At 47.5% G+C, this 15,726-nt stretch overlaps 1 protein-coding gene across 8 annotated transcripts in view; it reads left to right on the forward strand.

Moving 5' to 3' along the window:
• Positions 1 to 15,726, forward strand: part of nudt12 (nudix (nucleoside diphosphate linked moiety X)-type motif 12) — a 64,859-nt gene that overhangs the window by 18,139 nt on the left and 30,994 nt on the right. For 5 of the 8 annotated variants that reach the window (XR_005461627.1, XM_038805150.1, XM_038805149.1 and 2 more), the window contains 2 exons: positions 673 to 786; positions 3,464 to 3,663. Coding sequence is in view for 6 of the 8 variants with exons in the window: in XM_038805150.1 (XP_038661078.1) it covers positions 673 to 786; positions 3,464 to 3,663 (314 nt within the window). In the remaining 2 variants the exon portion in view is untranslated. Of the gene's footprint in view, positions 1 to 672; positions 787 to 3,463; positions 3,664 to 15,291; positions 15,429 to 15,726 lie in introns of all 8 variants that reach the window. The other 3 variants (XR_005461626.1, XM_038805153.1, XM_038805152.1) reach the window with 1 other exon arrangement.

The following is a 15,726-nucleotide window of genomic DNA, read 5'->3' on the forward strand; positions in this document are numbered from 1 at the left end:
GTTCGAGTGGGGGGGGGGGGGGGGGGGGGTCAATGCTGGAAATATAGGATTTCTAAATTTTCCTCCTGAAGAACTCCCTGGTTTCCTCATGATGTGGAGATGCCGGCGTTGGACTGGGGTGAGCACAGTAAGAAGTCTTACAACACCAGGTTAAAGTCCAACAGGTTTGTTTCAAACACGAGCTTTCGGAGCACGGCTCCTTCTTCAGGTGACCTGAAGAAGGAGCCGTGCTCCGAAAGCTCGTGTTTGAAACAAACCTGTTGGACTTTAACCTGGTTTCCTCAGATACTGGATCAACAAATTCTAGCAGCTATGTGAACAGCTCGAGGCTGATCGCTCCTCCATTTATCTCATCTGTCGGACATAACCACTTTATCCCAAATATTGGAGTACAGTCTGAGTCCCTATCTTCTCACACCGAGGCAAGAGCACTGCCAAAGTGCCAAGCTTTGTGAGGTTCATCCATCTGAAGTTTCACTTAATTCCTTCTGTCATATTTTCAGTCACTTCCATTTATGGAACAAAGGATGGATTGTATAACTGACTGTGCAGAGCATTCTGGTGTATCAACCTGGATGTATAAGTTTTGAACAGGCATCTTTTTCAAGCATTTATCCCGTTAAGGTATGCATATATTTTATTAAACTATTATGATATTTTTATTTTCTACAGATCCAGTTGTACTAATGCTGGTCATTCATCCTGATGGCAATAGTTGCCTTCTGGGAAGACAGAAGAGTTATCCTCCAGGAATGTTTTCCTGTCTGGCAGGATTTATTGAACCAGGTAAGAGAAGGTTTTGTGTCATATGAAAAATCAATTTCGCTGTTTTATTTTGAGATGTCTTTATGAAAGCAATGTAGTTTAACAGGCTTGGAAAAAGTGATGCATTTGACTGCTTGGCCTTATAATGGTTGTGGTGAATGTAACATGATAATTCACACTATATCTTTGTAAGCGCAGTAGCGTTATCCAACCACTAGGGGGAGTAGCTCTGGGAATGTGCAGGAGCTTGTACAGGGCTCCACCCTTGGCTCTTCCCACGACTCCTCCCCCTAGTGCTGCTGTATAAATACCCTTGTCCAGAGTCAGCCTGCAGTTCACTGAGAGTTCATCAATGGGTAACAGGCTGGCTCTGTAGTAAGTCGATTAAGCCTAGATTCATATCGGAAACACGTGTCTGGTGAATTGAAGGCTCCATCAATGATGCAGCTCTGCTGCCTTGCAACAGATTCTCCGAAATAGCCAGATGGAAGAAACTAGTAGAAAATATGTCCCTTAACTTAACCGAGACACATCATCAAGTTCACTGTCACTGTCCATGTGGAGTTTGCACATTCTCCCCGTGTACGCGTGGGTTTCGCCCCCCAACCCAAAGGTGTGCGGGGTAGATGGATTGGCCACGCTAAATTGCCCCTTAATTGGAAAAAATTAATTGGGTACTCTAAATTTTTAAAAAAATAGTGGTAATATGTTAATAGGAAAACAGTGGGAGAAAAACTGAACAACCAGGGACTATGGCCATGTGGGGAGTTTGGTAGGATGTGTTGGGACAAGCCAGGGGAACTGAATAACAAAAAGCAAAAGAAGGGATTCAAGATGGAGGGGAAAGTTCACAGCCTAAAGTTGTTGAGCTCAATGTTGATTTGTAGGATGGTTATACGGACTCGAAACATTAACTGTATTTTTCTCTCCACAAATTCTGTCAGACCTGCTGAGTTTATCCAGCATTTTCTGTTTTTATTTCCGATTTCCAGCATGAAATGAAATGAAATGAAAATCGCTTATTGTCACGAGTAGGCTTCAATGAAGTTACTGTGAAAAGCCCCTAGTCGCCACATTCTGGCGCCTGTTCGGGGAGGCTGTTACGGGAATCGAACCATGCTGCTGGTCTGATTTCAAAGCCAGCGATTTAGCCCAGTGTGCTAAACAGCCCCTTAGCATTATTTTAGCATTATTTTGCTTTTATGCCCTTAAGTGTGGCTCTGTATACATAAAGCTATTGCCTAAAATAATAAGAGGGAATATTCATGAGAATCGAGACAAGGTATAAATTTGACGAAAAATTCAGATTTTTGGGGTGGAGGTGATGAATCATGGTTTAGAGAAATCATGGAGGAAGAGGATTCAGCTTGTGTTTGTCACTTTAAATGAAGTCATTTTTTAAAAAGCAACAACCGTCCTGTTTCTCGTAAGCGTCCAAAAGCCGATACCAGCAGAATAGGGTGCTCTTACCAAGGGCCGGTGCAGACGCAATGGGCCGAATGCTTCCTTGTGCACTGTAAATTCTATGATTCAACTTTCAACTTTAATTTAGCAACCACTATAACCTGATAGCAAGAGAACATTTGTATTCCATAACAAGAACCAATGTATAACATAAATATTTAACAGGCTTGTTCTTCAATATGACAAAAATATCTATAACAAATCTGGGGCGGGATTCTCCCGCAATCGGCAGGATGGCCTGACGTCGGAGTAAAAAGTGGCACGAACCACTCTGGCGTCAGGCCGACTGGAAGTTGTGGAATTCTCCGCACTTCCAGGGGCTAGGCCGGCGCAGAGGGGTTGGCACCGTGCAAACTGGCGGCGAAGGGCTGGCGTGCTACGCGCATGCGCGGGCTGGCGTGCTACGCGCATGCGCAGACTGGCCGGAATGTTCTGGCGCATGCGCAGGGGGGTGTCTTCTCCATGCCGGTCATGGCAGAGCCCTACAGAGGCCAGTGCGGAAGGAAGAGGTGCCCCCACGGCAAAGGCCCGCCCGCAGATCGGTGGGACCCGATCGCGGGCCAGGGCACCGTGGGGGCCCTACCCGGCGCCAGATCGCCCCGCGCCCCCCCAAGGACTGCACAAGCCGGCCTACCAGCCAAGTCCTGCCGTATGGGACCCTGTCCATTTCAGGCCGGCGGGTCTGCCAGAGTGTGGTTCCAGGGATGAGAAATGTAAGTTCTGAGTATAGATTGGGGCGGTTGGGAGTGTTCACTTTGGAGAGAAAGCTCAGAGGAGATTTGGTAGAGATGTTCAAAATCATGGGGGGCTCAACAGAGTAGATAGGGAGAAACTGTTCATGCTCGTAAAAGGATCAAGAATAAATGGGCACAGATTTAAAGTGATTTTCAAAAGAAGTAAATATGTGAGAAAAAGAAAATTCACACAGCGAGTGGTTCAAGTCTGGAATGCACGACCTGGAAGTGTGGTGGATGCAGATTCAATTGAGACATTCAAGAGGGCAATAGATTATTATTTTAATAGAAACGATGTGCAGGGGTACTGGGAAAAGGCAGGAGAATGGCACGATTGTCATAATGCTCATTTGGGGACGTGAAGGGCCAAATGGCCTTCTGCACCGGAAACATCCTGTTATCTCCCTTCAATTTGTAAACCTGAATATTAACAGAGGGAATTATTGGGAAAATGGCAATCTTTGTGGTAGTTTTATAAAGCACTTTACTTTCGTTAACAGGGGAAACAATAGAGGATGCTGTTCGAAGAGAGGTCGCAGAAGAAACTGCAGTCAAGGTTGGGCATGTTAAATATGTTTCCAGTCAGCCCTGGCCAATGCCTTCATCTCTCATGATTGGTTGCCAAGCTATTGCAGTAACAACAGAAATTATTGTGGACAAAGAGGAAATTATAGATGCCCGCTGGTTCAGTCGTCAGCAGGTAGGGAAAACTATTGACACTCTTGGACTACAACCAGATTAACTGATGCTGTTTTTGTTACTAGCTGTGTGAAATAATAAAATATGATCTGAGCAAGTATAAGTTGGTTCATTGGGAGATTAAATGGCAGAGGAGTTGATGGTGCAGGACCAGGGGGCGCTCTGGGACAAGTAAATAAATATTTTTGCTTTCTGATGCAGCTATTCATAATTCTGCTATTCATATCTTCTCTAGACATATCTTTGTTTTTTTAGTTGCCCCAAGTGCCACTCCCTTTGGCCTGGCATCACCAACTCTTTTGTCCTTTAATTTCTCCTGTCTTCTGTTGCACGTTTTACTATGGGCGTAAAACGCGTTTATTGGAGTGTATTAACACGCCTCCGAGTTCGACGTGTGCTTAACACTACTAGGCTCTGTTCTATGTAATTATTTAGCTCTGGAGTCGCCAGTTGCCGTATAGGCAACGTCACAAGTATTCCAAGGTCAAGTTCAAAGTAATAAAGACGATACACCGATTAGTAAAGTTCAAACGATCAATATTTATTATACAGTTATAATAAATACTCATGCACACACTAAGAGACTAAGCTATAACTAAACTTAAGCAAACAGAATACTTATCTAACAGGAACAGGCAAGGTCAGAGAACGAGGCCTTCGTCCTGGTCTGGCACTGCAGCCTTCAGCAAGCGTTCTGGTACTTGGGAGTCTAGTGGGCTTGGATCGCGTAGCGAGCGTTGAACTTACGGTTTCGGCGGCTGGTGCTCAACGGCTGGAGTCAGGATGCAAGATGTCAGTCAGAACCGGAGCACGGGTTTAACAGACCGGGCTCTGTGGGGGATTTGCTTTTATACCCCTCTCTAATGTCCTTGCCCCCTTCTAGGCGGGCTCTACCTTTCGGTACCGATTGGAACGTTTCCAAACGGCTACCTTCGAAATCCTCCAATGCGGGGCTTCCCTCGATGTTGGGGGGTGGTTTCGATATTCGTTACTCTGGTGCCATCCTGTCTGCTCCACCAATTAAGTGCTACATTGAGATGGAAATGTTGCCATTGTGTGTGCCTGGATCTGGGCCGCCTCATCAGAATGTTAAGCGCTTTGCCATTAACACCTTTGGCTTGGAGATCTGCACCTGGCCAGAAAACTGGTTTGCTGCTTGCAAAATGCTAATTAGTTGAGAGCAGGCTGTCTGTTCTCACTAAACAGGCTTTCCCTGCTGTCTTCCATTTTAGTTTGGCTCAGTGTCCATTTTGCGTGGCCAGCATGGCTACATTCCCTCCTTGTGATCCTCACAATCATACTATTGTGAAGGATCACCTATGTACTTTGCCTTCCTTGTGTTCTGACCTCTTGCCAGTTCCTGTTCTACTCTGTTCCTAAACTATGGGAAGAAGAGAAAAAAAAATTTTAACTAACATTTCTACTTGGCCCTATGTCAAAGGGACATGCATTACTACAACTGGGAACCTCTACCTATCACTATTAACCTTAACCTTAACTTAACATTTCATCACTCTAAAATCTTAACCATTCACACCACAACATCACACTTCCCAACTCGGCAGTCGAGTATGGAACAATATAATACATGGCTGAATTTTTATTTACAGAGTGTTGTAATCAGTGAGGGGTTGAGGGGTTTGGTGGAATCCGAAGATGGGGGATTGAACTCTATAGATGGGTGAGGTGCTGGAACGAGAGGCTCTCCTCTTCCATTTCCTCAACCTGAGGGTCTGCACTAGTATGATGAGGATCGCGATCACCAACAGTGATTCGATTATATAGGACATGGAGTACCACGTCATGAATTTAGTACACCAGGTCTGAACCTCGCTGATCAGAGCTGAGCACTGGGGGTTTGCTGTAATTGAAACATTTACGGTGGGGGTTGTGGGGGAAACGTGTCTTGTTTCCACACATATACATATGACATTAAACAGTAATAAGTGGGCTTCCATCATTTTGCTGTTCTTCTTCTTTCTCTTCCTTCTTCCTCCGGTATTGACAATCCTGGCTTCGACCTCTGTCTCGTCCTTTGAAACCTTTGGGATCAAGCACAGTATCTGTCAATACACGGTTTAAGACCTTTACTTGTTAGTGCATCTGTCTTTCAAAACCCAATTGACCCTTTAAAATGACTGGCTAAGTCACACCCTGTGACTCCCCTCATTTTTTTCAAAAAGCGAATTTAAAGACCAGCATACACCTAACAATCCTTCCTTCTGCGAGCCGTCTCGCAGGCTTTGCTGATTTACCATCCGAATGTTCCCGGATGTAAATAGCATGTGGGATGGTGGCCGAAGGGCTACCTAACGTAAAATGAAAACAAACTTTGAAATAAACATCCGAATGAGTAGCGTATGGGCCGCGACGGGTACGAGTTGGATGGGATCCCCGGGTAGGGCGTGCTGTGCCATACCCGAGCTTGGCTGACCAAGGGTTGGTTCTCAGACAGGGCGGGTCCTCAGTGCCGTTTGTCCACTGCCTGAGTAACCTGGAAAGAAACGGGTACGAATGTGTTGACCATGACTTGCAGCCTCTATTTCGCCGAATAGAGGGGCACCTAAAAAACCAAGGGAGCCAAGATGCTCCAACTGAGGACATCACTGAAGTTCTCAGAGATATCTGCGGACAAGCTATTTGGCGTGTGGCCTTACAACTTTGGAAAAGATCTCCAATCAAACCGAAGTTCTCAAAGGTATCTGCGGACAAGCTAACGTGTATGTGAGGTGGTCACAATCTTTTCAGCTGAAAAGAAGATGTCCATCCTCCAGCTGAACAATGTACAATCCTGAGACAAACAAACATAAAACGAAGACAAACATACGTGCAGGTTCCATCAGAAAGGACATCGTTTCCCTCAAACGATTCCTATTTTACATCATCTGGACACCTCACTTTGATTCTGCCTCTGTGAACAGGGTCACAAAGGGGTTGCCGTGTCGGGAGTCAGACACCGTGTCGTCCTGCTCTCCCGGATCCCACACCCTTGTGTGGATCAGGCATGCAACTTTGGAATTGTGTGACCGGGGGTCACTCTCGTCATTGCGGACAAGTCTGGAGGAATTGTCCCTGTGCCATTGTGTAGTGTCGAGTGTGTTGTCGGGGTAGTCGGGGTCGGGTGGTGGTTCTGGATATTTGAGGTAGGTGACTTCCATGGGGTCACTGGAGTCGGGGTCGTAGTTGGTGCAGTGTGGGCTGTATGGCTGTGTGCTGTCGCTGTCTTCAGAGTCAGTGTCAGTCCTGCTGTCTCTGCTGTGGCAGCTTGTGGGCGTGTCGGGGCGTGGTCTGTTGTGGTCTGGGGGCGGAGTCGTGGGCGAGTCCGTGGATGAACTGGTCTGTGAGGGGGATGGTGGAAAAGTGTCTCTGGTGGGCGGGGTGAAGTGTTCTGCTGCATCCAGCAGGACATGGTGAGCATGGTTGGCCTGTGTTCCATATGCCTTTAACTGGTTTATATGGAACCACGCGGTCTTCCCATTAGGATACTTTATCCTGTAAACGGAGGGGCTAATTTTGTCCGAAATTGAGTAGGGACCGGAATATTTTGGAGCCAAAAAACTGCTGGGGTTATAAACAGATAACATTACCTGTTGCCCAACCTGGAATTCTGTAGTGTGTACGGTCTTATTGAAACAGGCAGTACGTTGCTGTCGGCGTTTCCCTAGCTGGACTGCGGCTGCGAGCTGTGCAGACCTCACAGTCTCAACTAGATCTTTAACTGCCTTTTCATGTGTGAGGGCCGTCACTTCGGGGCTTGTCATGTCCAGTCCTAAAAGGAATTCTGTACCTTTCATAGGGCATCCGGTCATGAGTGTATGTGGTGTGTATCCTGTAGATGTGGAGACAGTGTTCCTTATGAACATGAGTGCAAAGGGGAGCACTGAATCCCATGTGGAATTATTCTCTTGAACCATTTTCCTAAGGGTAGTTTTTAGGGTCCGATTCATGCGCTCCACAATCCCGCTGGACTGTGGATGATACGCAATATGGAAGTTCTGTTTGATTCCGAATATTGTCAGGACATTCCTCATGACCCGTCCTGTAAAGTGAGATCCCTGGTCCGAATCGATACTTCGTGGTAAACCCCATCTCGTGAAGATGTGGTGGGTCAGGATCTTTGCAGCTGTCTTTGCTGTGTTTGTTCGTGAGGGAAATGCCTCTACCCATTTGGTAAAGGTATCTATCACCACCAGAACGTATTTATAGCCATTCCGACAAGGGGGCAATGGACCTATAAAATCGATCTGGAGGTTTGTCCAAGGGCCGTTAACTGGGCGAGTATGCCGAAGTTGTGCCTTCTTAGAATACCTCTCCGGGTTATTCTGAGCACAAATCAGGCAATTCTCTATGTAATGTGTGACATCGGTCCTGAGATTAGGCCACCAACAGAGTTGCCTGAGGTGCCTTGTTGTTGCATCAATTCCCTGATGCCCGTGTCCGTCATGGAACAAGGCAATCATCTGATTCCTGTCCTGCTTCGGGACCACATAAAGTTGGTCCTTAATGATCACACCCTCATGTGTGGTCAGTGTGTGTTTAAAGTGCTCGTACGCAGGCACAAAGTTTCCCTTGAAAACCTCCCTGAGGTCTCCGTCCTGTTTCTGTGCTGCTACGAGATCTTTAACCTCTGTTTGTGAGACTTGTACTGCGCTCACAGGGGCGCTAGCTGGTGCGCTAGCTGGGGGGGTCCATAAGTGTCCTCTCCTGGAACCTGCCTTAGCCAATGCGTCGGCTTTTACATTCCCAGGGGGTGATGACCTATGGTGGCTGCGAACTTTTATTATGCCGAAGGTCCTGTCCTTCGCTTTCTCTAGGATATGCTGGAGTAAGGAGGCTGATGGAAGGGGTTTTCCGTCTGCGGAGACAAAACCTCGTGTCCTCCACAGGGGCAGAAAATCTGTTAGGCTATTGCAGACATATAAGCTGTCTGAATATATGTCTGCTGGGCTGGGGAAAGAATCGGGGTGGTCCACTATGTACGCTATGGCTGCTAGCTCTGCTGCCTGCGCGCCTAAGTGACCTGGTAACTTAAGAGCTATCTCTTCGAGAGCGCGCCCCTGCGCGTCCTCTACATAGATGCCGCATCCTGTGATACGCTCACCATTTAAAACTGTGGAGGAACCGTCTACATAAATCCTCAAGGGTCCACACGTGTCTGTGGGCTGGGGGCTTTGTGCGGGGTTTCCTAGCTTCCTGGGGGGTGTTTTTGCTAAAAAGGGTCCTGTGTTATGCAGGGGAGCTACAATTTCACAGTCATGGGGCTGTCCGGGGTATTGGAGGTTGTCTGCTAAATATGTGTGTGTGCGTGTCCGTTTTACAGTAATGTCCCGTCCTTGTAAAAGTAGGGTCCACCTAGCTGCCCTAATCTGGCTAACTGAACCGTCCTTCAGTCGACCGTCTAGTAGTAGCTGTGTGGGTGTATGTTCGGTTAGAATGGTGATGGGGTTTAGTCCGGTTATGTATGAAAAATACTGTACTGCCCAGAAGACAGCAAGGAGGTGCCTCTCACAGGCTGAAAATCCTTGTTCTACCGGGTCTAACAGTCGGGAGGCATAAGCCACTGGTCTTAGCTGCTCGTGCCGTTCCTGAAGCAACACGGCCGAGAGGGTTAGATCTGTGCTAGCTACCTCGATTGCGTACGGGGAAAGTTGGTCGGGGACTAGCAGCGCGGGTGCTGCACTAAGGGCTCGTTTCAACTCTTCCACAGCGCCGGTATGCTGCGGAAGCCATTCCCAGGGGGCTCCTTTCTTAAGGAGGTCTGAAAGTGGGGCGGCTTTTGTCGCGAATCCGTCTATGTGGTTCCGACAATAGCCAACCAGTCCTAAAAACGACCGGAGGGCTGAAACATTCTGGGGAAGGGGCAATTTGACAATCGAATCAATTCTTTTGAATTCGATCTCGCGTTTGCCGTGCGTCATGACTGTTCCCAAATACATCACTTTACTTTCCAATATTTGGGCCTTTTTCGGGTTAACTTTACAGCCAATTTCAGTCAAGAGTCCCAGGAGTTCGGCCAGAAGCGAAATGTGCTCTGCCTTTGTGTCTGTCTGCAGTAGTAGGTCGTCTACATACTGTACCAGACATTCGGGTCGGGAAAATTTTTCTAATCCACTTGCCAGCTGTCGGTGGAAAATGGAGGGGGAATTGTGGAATCCTTGTGGGAGGCATGTCCACGTGTACTGCTGAGTTTTGAAAGTGAATGCGAATTTGTATTGGCACGCTTTTGCCAATGGTATGGACCAGAATCCGTTACTGATGTCCAATACCGTGAAGTACTTGGCGTTGAGACCCTGCTTGAGCATGGTCTCGGGACTAGTAGCTACCGTTGGGGCTACTGCGGGGGTTACTTTGTTGAGTTCCCGATAATCGATGGTCAGACGCCATGATCCATCGGGCTTCCTCACTGGCCAAATAGGGGCATTGTTGGTGGAGGCTACCGTTCTCAGTACACCTTGGTCCAACAAGCTACCTATAACTTTTTCTATTTCCACCTCTGCTTCAAGGGGAAATCTGTATTGCTTTTGCGGTCGGGGGTCCTGTCCGGTAACATGAACTTGTCCAGTCATTCTGCCACAGTCATGACGGTGACTTGCAAATGCTGTCCTGTGTTTGTTTAGTAGGGCCTTAATTTGTCTGTCGGTGTGGAGCGTAGTCAGGTCGAATGAGTACTCTCCCACTGCGCTAATCCGATTAGCGTAGTCTCCTACTGTGAGGGTGGCTGGGGCTCTGTCTGATCTAGCCATTCGCCAGACACACTGGTTCACTGGGTCAAACGACAAGCTATGAGCGTTCATAAAATCGATCCCCAGGATGTGTTCTGCTGTCCGGGGAAGATTTACTAGAACTACGGGGTGCCTTGTGCTAATGTTCCCTAGCTGGATCGCTACGGGTGCTGTGATATGTCCCTGCTGCGAGTGTCCGGTGAACCCGCTAAGTGTGATGGTGGAGGTGGTCGGCCACGTGTCGGAGTGTGCCGTGGTTGTGGAGTTAATGGTGGTGCGGGATCCTCTTGTGTCCCACAGTAACTCTATGGGCTTCCCTTTGACTTTTGCTGTGACTACGGGCCTCCCTGATGAGTCCCATAGTGTGTCACAGACCCAAGTGGGGGAGCCCGAACACCGTCAGTTCGTCTCGTCCACATTGGTGGGTCCTGACTGTACTGCTACATTGTGGATGGGTTTTGCCTTACTGCGGTTCAGAGTGCCTGTCTGCTGGCCTCTCTGAGATCGCTGGGGTGCATTACACTCTTTTGCCCAATGCCCTAACTGTCCACAGTTATAGCATTCCTGTCCTTTCTGTTGTGGGCTGCTCTTGCCTTCATTTACCCATGCGGGCTTCTGGTGCTCTCTGACTGCTTGGATATCTGCAGCAGCCTGAGCCTCTTCTGGGGATCTAACTTTTCCTTTTCCCTGAAGCGATTGCTCCCAAGCGCGGGACAATCTTTTCAGGACCCATTTTTCGTTATGGCCTCTTCTGAGGGGTCATAGCTATTGCAAGCGCTCTGTCCTGCTTCTGTTGCGTGTGAGATAATTGTGCGCGTCCACTTAACCATGTTTTCGCGGGTTAAATGCGCTCTATCTAGCTGTCCGAAAACTGCGCTGAAATGAATCCACAGCCTTCCTGCGAATGCTGTGGGGTGTTCGGATCTCTTCTGCCTGCACTTATTCAATCCTTCTACGGGGTCACCTCTATTGTACCCGATGGCATCTAAAATGGCGGTGTGCATCTCCTCTAGGCTGCCTCCTGCCACGTTCTGTGGGTCGGGGAGGGCTGCTACTACGCTCTGGTCTAAGCTCAGCACGGTGAGCTTAACCTGCTCTCTCTCATCCAGGCCGTACATGGTAGCCTGCTGTTTCACTTTTGCGAAAAACTGGTGGGGGTCTGCGGTGGGGAGGAACGGAGTGATCTTTTCACAAGCGTCCCTTAGCTGGGTTACTGTTAAAGGGGTGGTGTAAGTTATGTCTGGGGCGCCTTCTGATTCGGCTTTCCTCTGTGTGGTTACGGGATTCATGGGTGCGGTTATGGTCTGAGCTGTGGGGGGTTGGGGTGCCTGTCGTTTCTGCTGAGCTGCGGGCGCACATGTTCCCTGAACATAACGCTGCGCTGTCTCGCTTAATTCCTGCCAATCTGGGGCATTTTCCCCATCTAACTGTGCTCCAAAGGTGCTTTGGAAGCCATTCTGCACCGAAAGCAGAGATTGCAGTTCCGCAATCTGTTCCCTGCATTTCGCGTGGTCAACTGTGCTTTGTCTTTGTTCGGTCGTTGCAGCATGGAGTGCTCTCAAAGCTGCTTTGAGATCAGAACATTGCCTCTGCAATGCCTCCACCTGCTTCTCCGATTCCTGTCTTATCAGAACGGCACGTTGCACGTCCTGATAGGCTTTCTCATACTGGGTCTGGGAACTGTTCAGATGGGCTAGACAAGACTGGTGAGCCCTCTTGGCATCATCCACCTCTCTATCCTTCTCTGCCAACTTCCCTTTAAGATCCAGGTTCTCCTTCTCGATGTCCCTGACATCGACCTTACTCATCCTATTCCTCTCTTCTAAATCTGTCCGGAGCGTCCTGATGACCTCCTCTGCGCCTCGCAACTGTGCCAAACAGGACACAATCGCCATCGGCTTGCGTGCTTTACTTAGATTCCTTTTGTGTATTTGAGAGAGGTTCTCCCACCAAGTATGACCTATACTCCCGGGACCTGTCTCCTCATTTGCACAAAACTCTTTCCAAAGGGGCCATCCCTTTCCTTGTAAATATTTGCGGAGTTCCAGCTCCCACGTGGGACACTGGCCTACCCTGCTACTGCTGCTGGTCGCTGCGACCACAAACTTTGCTGGATCCATCAGACGTTCCATTGCCTGCATGGCCATTTCCTCTGACTCTCTTTTTATAATTTGGAACAGGGGGTTGCTGGGGTGGTGTTTCGAGAAAAGGGTACGGCTTACGCTATTTTCCGATCACAAAACTACCGAAAGTTTGTCGCAACAAAAAGCTTTCAGTTTTACCTTACAGCCCTGTTAGTACGCATGCACTAAACACACTTCCGAATTTCGCTTATTATTTTGAACACCTTGAATACTTGTGATCTCTTTCTTTCTCTGCAATTTGGAGTTCTAATTCAAATTTCAGGGTCCTGGACACTGTGGTGTTTCCACTTACAACAGGGTCCCGGCGGATGTCGCCACTAAATGTTGCACGTTTTACTATGGGCGTAAAACGCGTTTATTGGAGTGTATTAACACGCCTCCGAGTTCGACGTGTGCTTAACACTACTAGGCTCTGTTCTATGTAATTATTTAGCTCTGGAGTCGCCAGTTGCCGTATAGGCAACGTCACAAGTATTCCAAGGTCAAGTTCAAAGTAATAAAGACGATACACCGATTAGTAAAGTTCAAACGATCAATATTTATTATACAGTTATAATAAATACTCATGCACACACTAAGAGACTAAGCTATAACTAAACTTAAGCAAACAGAATACTTATCTAACAGGAACAGGCAAGGTCAGAGAACGAGGCCTTCGTCCTGGTCTGGCACTGCAGCCTTCAGTAAGCGTTCTGGTACTTGGGAGTCTAGTGGGCTTGGATCGCGTAGCGAGCGTTGAACTTACGGTTTCGGCGGCTGGTGCTCAACGGCTGGAGTCAGGATGCAAGATGTCAGTCAGAGCCGGAGCACGGGTTTAACAGACCGGGCTCTGTGGGGGATTTGCTTTTATACCCCTCTCTAATGTCCTTGCCCCCTTCTAGGCGGGCTCTACCTTTCGGTACCGATTGGAACGTTTCCAAACGGCTACCTTCGAAATCCTCCAATGCGGGGCTTCCCTCGATGTTGGGGGGTGGTTTCGATATTCGTTACTCTGGTGCCATCCTGTCTGCTCCACCAATTAAGTGCTACATTGAGATGGAAATGTTGCCATTGTGTGTGCCTGGATCTGGGCCGCCTCATCAGAATGTTAAGCGCTTTGCCATTAACACCTTTGGCTTGGAGATCTGCACCTGGCCAGAAAACTGGTTTGCTGCTTGCAAAATGCTAATTAGTTGAGAGCAGGCTGTCTGTTCTCACTAAACAGGCTTTCCCTGCTGTCTTCCATTTTAGTTTGGCTCAGTGTCCATTTTGCGTGGCCAGCATGGCTACACTTCCACCCTGTCACAGATCTTCCCTTTTGTTATTTTTCCAACTCCCCTGTTTCACTTGTTTAAAAGGAATTACATTTCTAACTTTCTGATGTAAGGTAATCAACCTGAAACATTTACTTTTGTTTCTCTCTCCAAAGGTGCTGTCTATCCTGTTGAGCATTTCCTGCATTGACTGTTTTAATTTCAGATTTCCAGAGTCTGCAGTATTTTGCTGTTTTTTTGACTTGGTTACAGAGCAGAGCTTAAACTCAATTTGTGACACAGCCTTACTAGTGACTGTTTTTCTCTGAAGTCTACACGTATCCTTCTCTCAAATAAACTGATTGTGTGATTAAATTGTGTAGATCAGGGTAGTGTCCTAGGCCCAACCACCTTCAGCTCCATCATAAGCTCAGAAGTGGGGATGTTTACAGATGACTGCACAATGTTCAGCACCACTTGCGACTCCTCAAATAATGAAGCAGTCCATGTCCAAATGCAGCAAGACCTGGACAATATCCAGGCTTGGGCTGACAAGTGTCGAGCTTCTTGAGTGTTGTTAGAGCTACATTCACGTCACACAAGTGCCAGGCATTGACCACCTCCCACAAGAAAGGATTTAACCATCGCCTCTTGACATTCAATGGCATTACCATCGCTGAATCCGCCACAACAACATCCTGGTGGTTACCATTGATCAGAAACTTAACGGGACTAGCTATATTAATACTGTGGTTACAAGGGCAGGTCAAAGGCTATGAAACCTATGGTGCGTAACTCACCTCCCCCCCCCCACCCGCCCCAAAGCCCTCATCATCTACAAGGCACAAGTCGGGAGTGTAATGGAATTCTCTCCACTTGCCTGGATGACATTCAAGAAGCTCGACACCATCCAGGACAAAGGAGCTTGCTTGATCGCTCCCCCTTTCACAAACATTCAAACCCTCCACCACAGACGAACAGTGGCAGCCATGTGTACCATCTATAAGACGCACTGCAGTAACACTCGTGCCCGCTGCCAGCTAGAAGGACAAGAGCAGCAGATACCTGGAAACCCCACCAGCTGGAGGTTCCCCCCCCCCCCCCCCCAAGTTGCTCACCACACTGAGTTAGAAATATATTGACGTTCCTTCACTGTCGCTGGGGAAAAATCCCTCCCTCACAGCACAGTGGGTGTACCTACACCTCAGGGAGCAGTTCAAGAGGGTAACTCACCCACACCTTATGAAGGGCAACTAGGAATGGGCCAGGCAATAAATGCTGGCCTCGCCAGCAGTGCCCACATTCAGTAAATTAATTTTTAAAAATCAGTCTTGCATATTGCAAAAGTGCTGAGAACCACAACAGGTATAGAATTAAATTGCAAACCTGCTTCAATTTTTTAAAGTTAAATTAAATGAATGTAGTTACACCTATTAAATATTCCAGACATTATCTGAAAATCAAATCTCGCAGGAGAAAATTAATTCAGTTTAAACACTGAAGTGCTTGCTTTTGTTTTTTGATATCACAGATCGCTGAAATCCTGACACAACATGGTACTGGTCCAATCAGCATCCCACCACCACAAACTATCGCCCATGGGTTAATAAAAAAATGGCTTAAAAAGAATGCAAATCTCTGAATACACCGGTTGATCTGTCAATCTTGGTAAGAAGATCACAGCAATCTTCCCAAAAAGAGAAGACACCATACCTGAAATGGTAGTTTGAAGATTAATTCTGAAATGAGCGCTCACTAACCTATCAAACAGGTCTCATGAACATTTGCTCATTTGTTGATTGAAAATTAGTTTGGAATTTTCTGACAAACGGGCAACATTAATTCAAATTGATTTGGAAATTTATGCTTCTAATTCTGTGAGTGATTTGCACTATAATCAATTCAGAGTGGCTTCTCAAGCCGTGCCAGAAGTTTTTGATACCTTTCCCAGACATCTGGATGTGTT

This window comes from Scyliorhinus canicula, chromosome 8 (assembly GCF_902713615.1).
Source record: "Scyliorhinus canicula chromosome 8, sScyCan1.1, whole genome shotgun sequence".
Taxonomy (NCBI): Eukaryota; Metazoa; Chordata; class Chondrichthyes; order Carcharhiniformes; family Scyliorhinidae; genus Scyliorhinus; species Scyliorhinus canicula.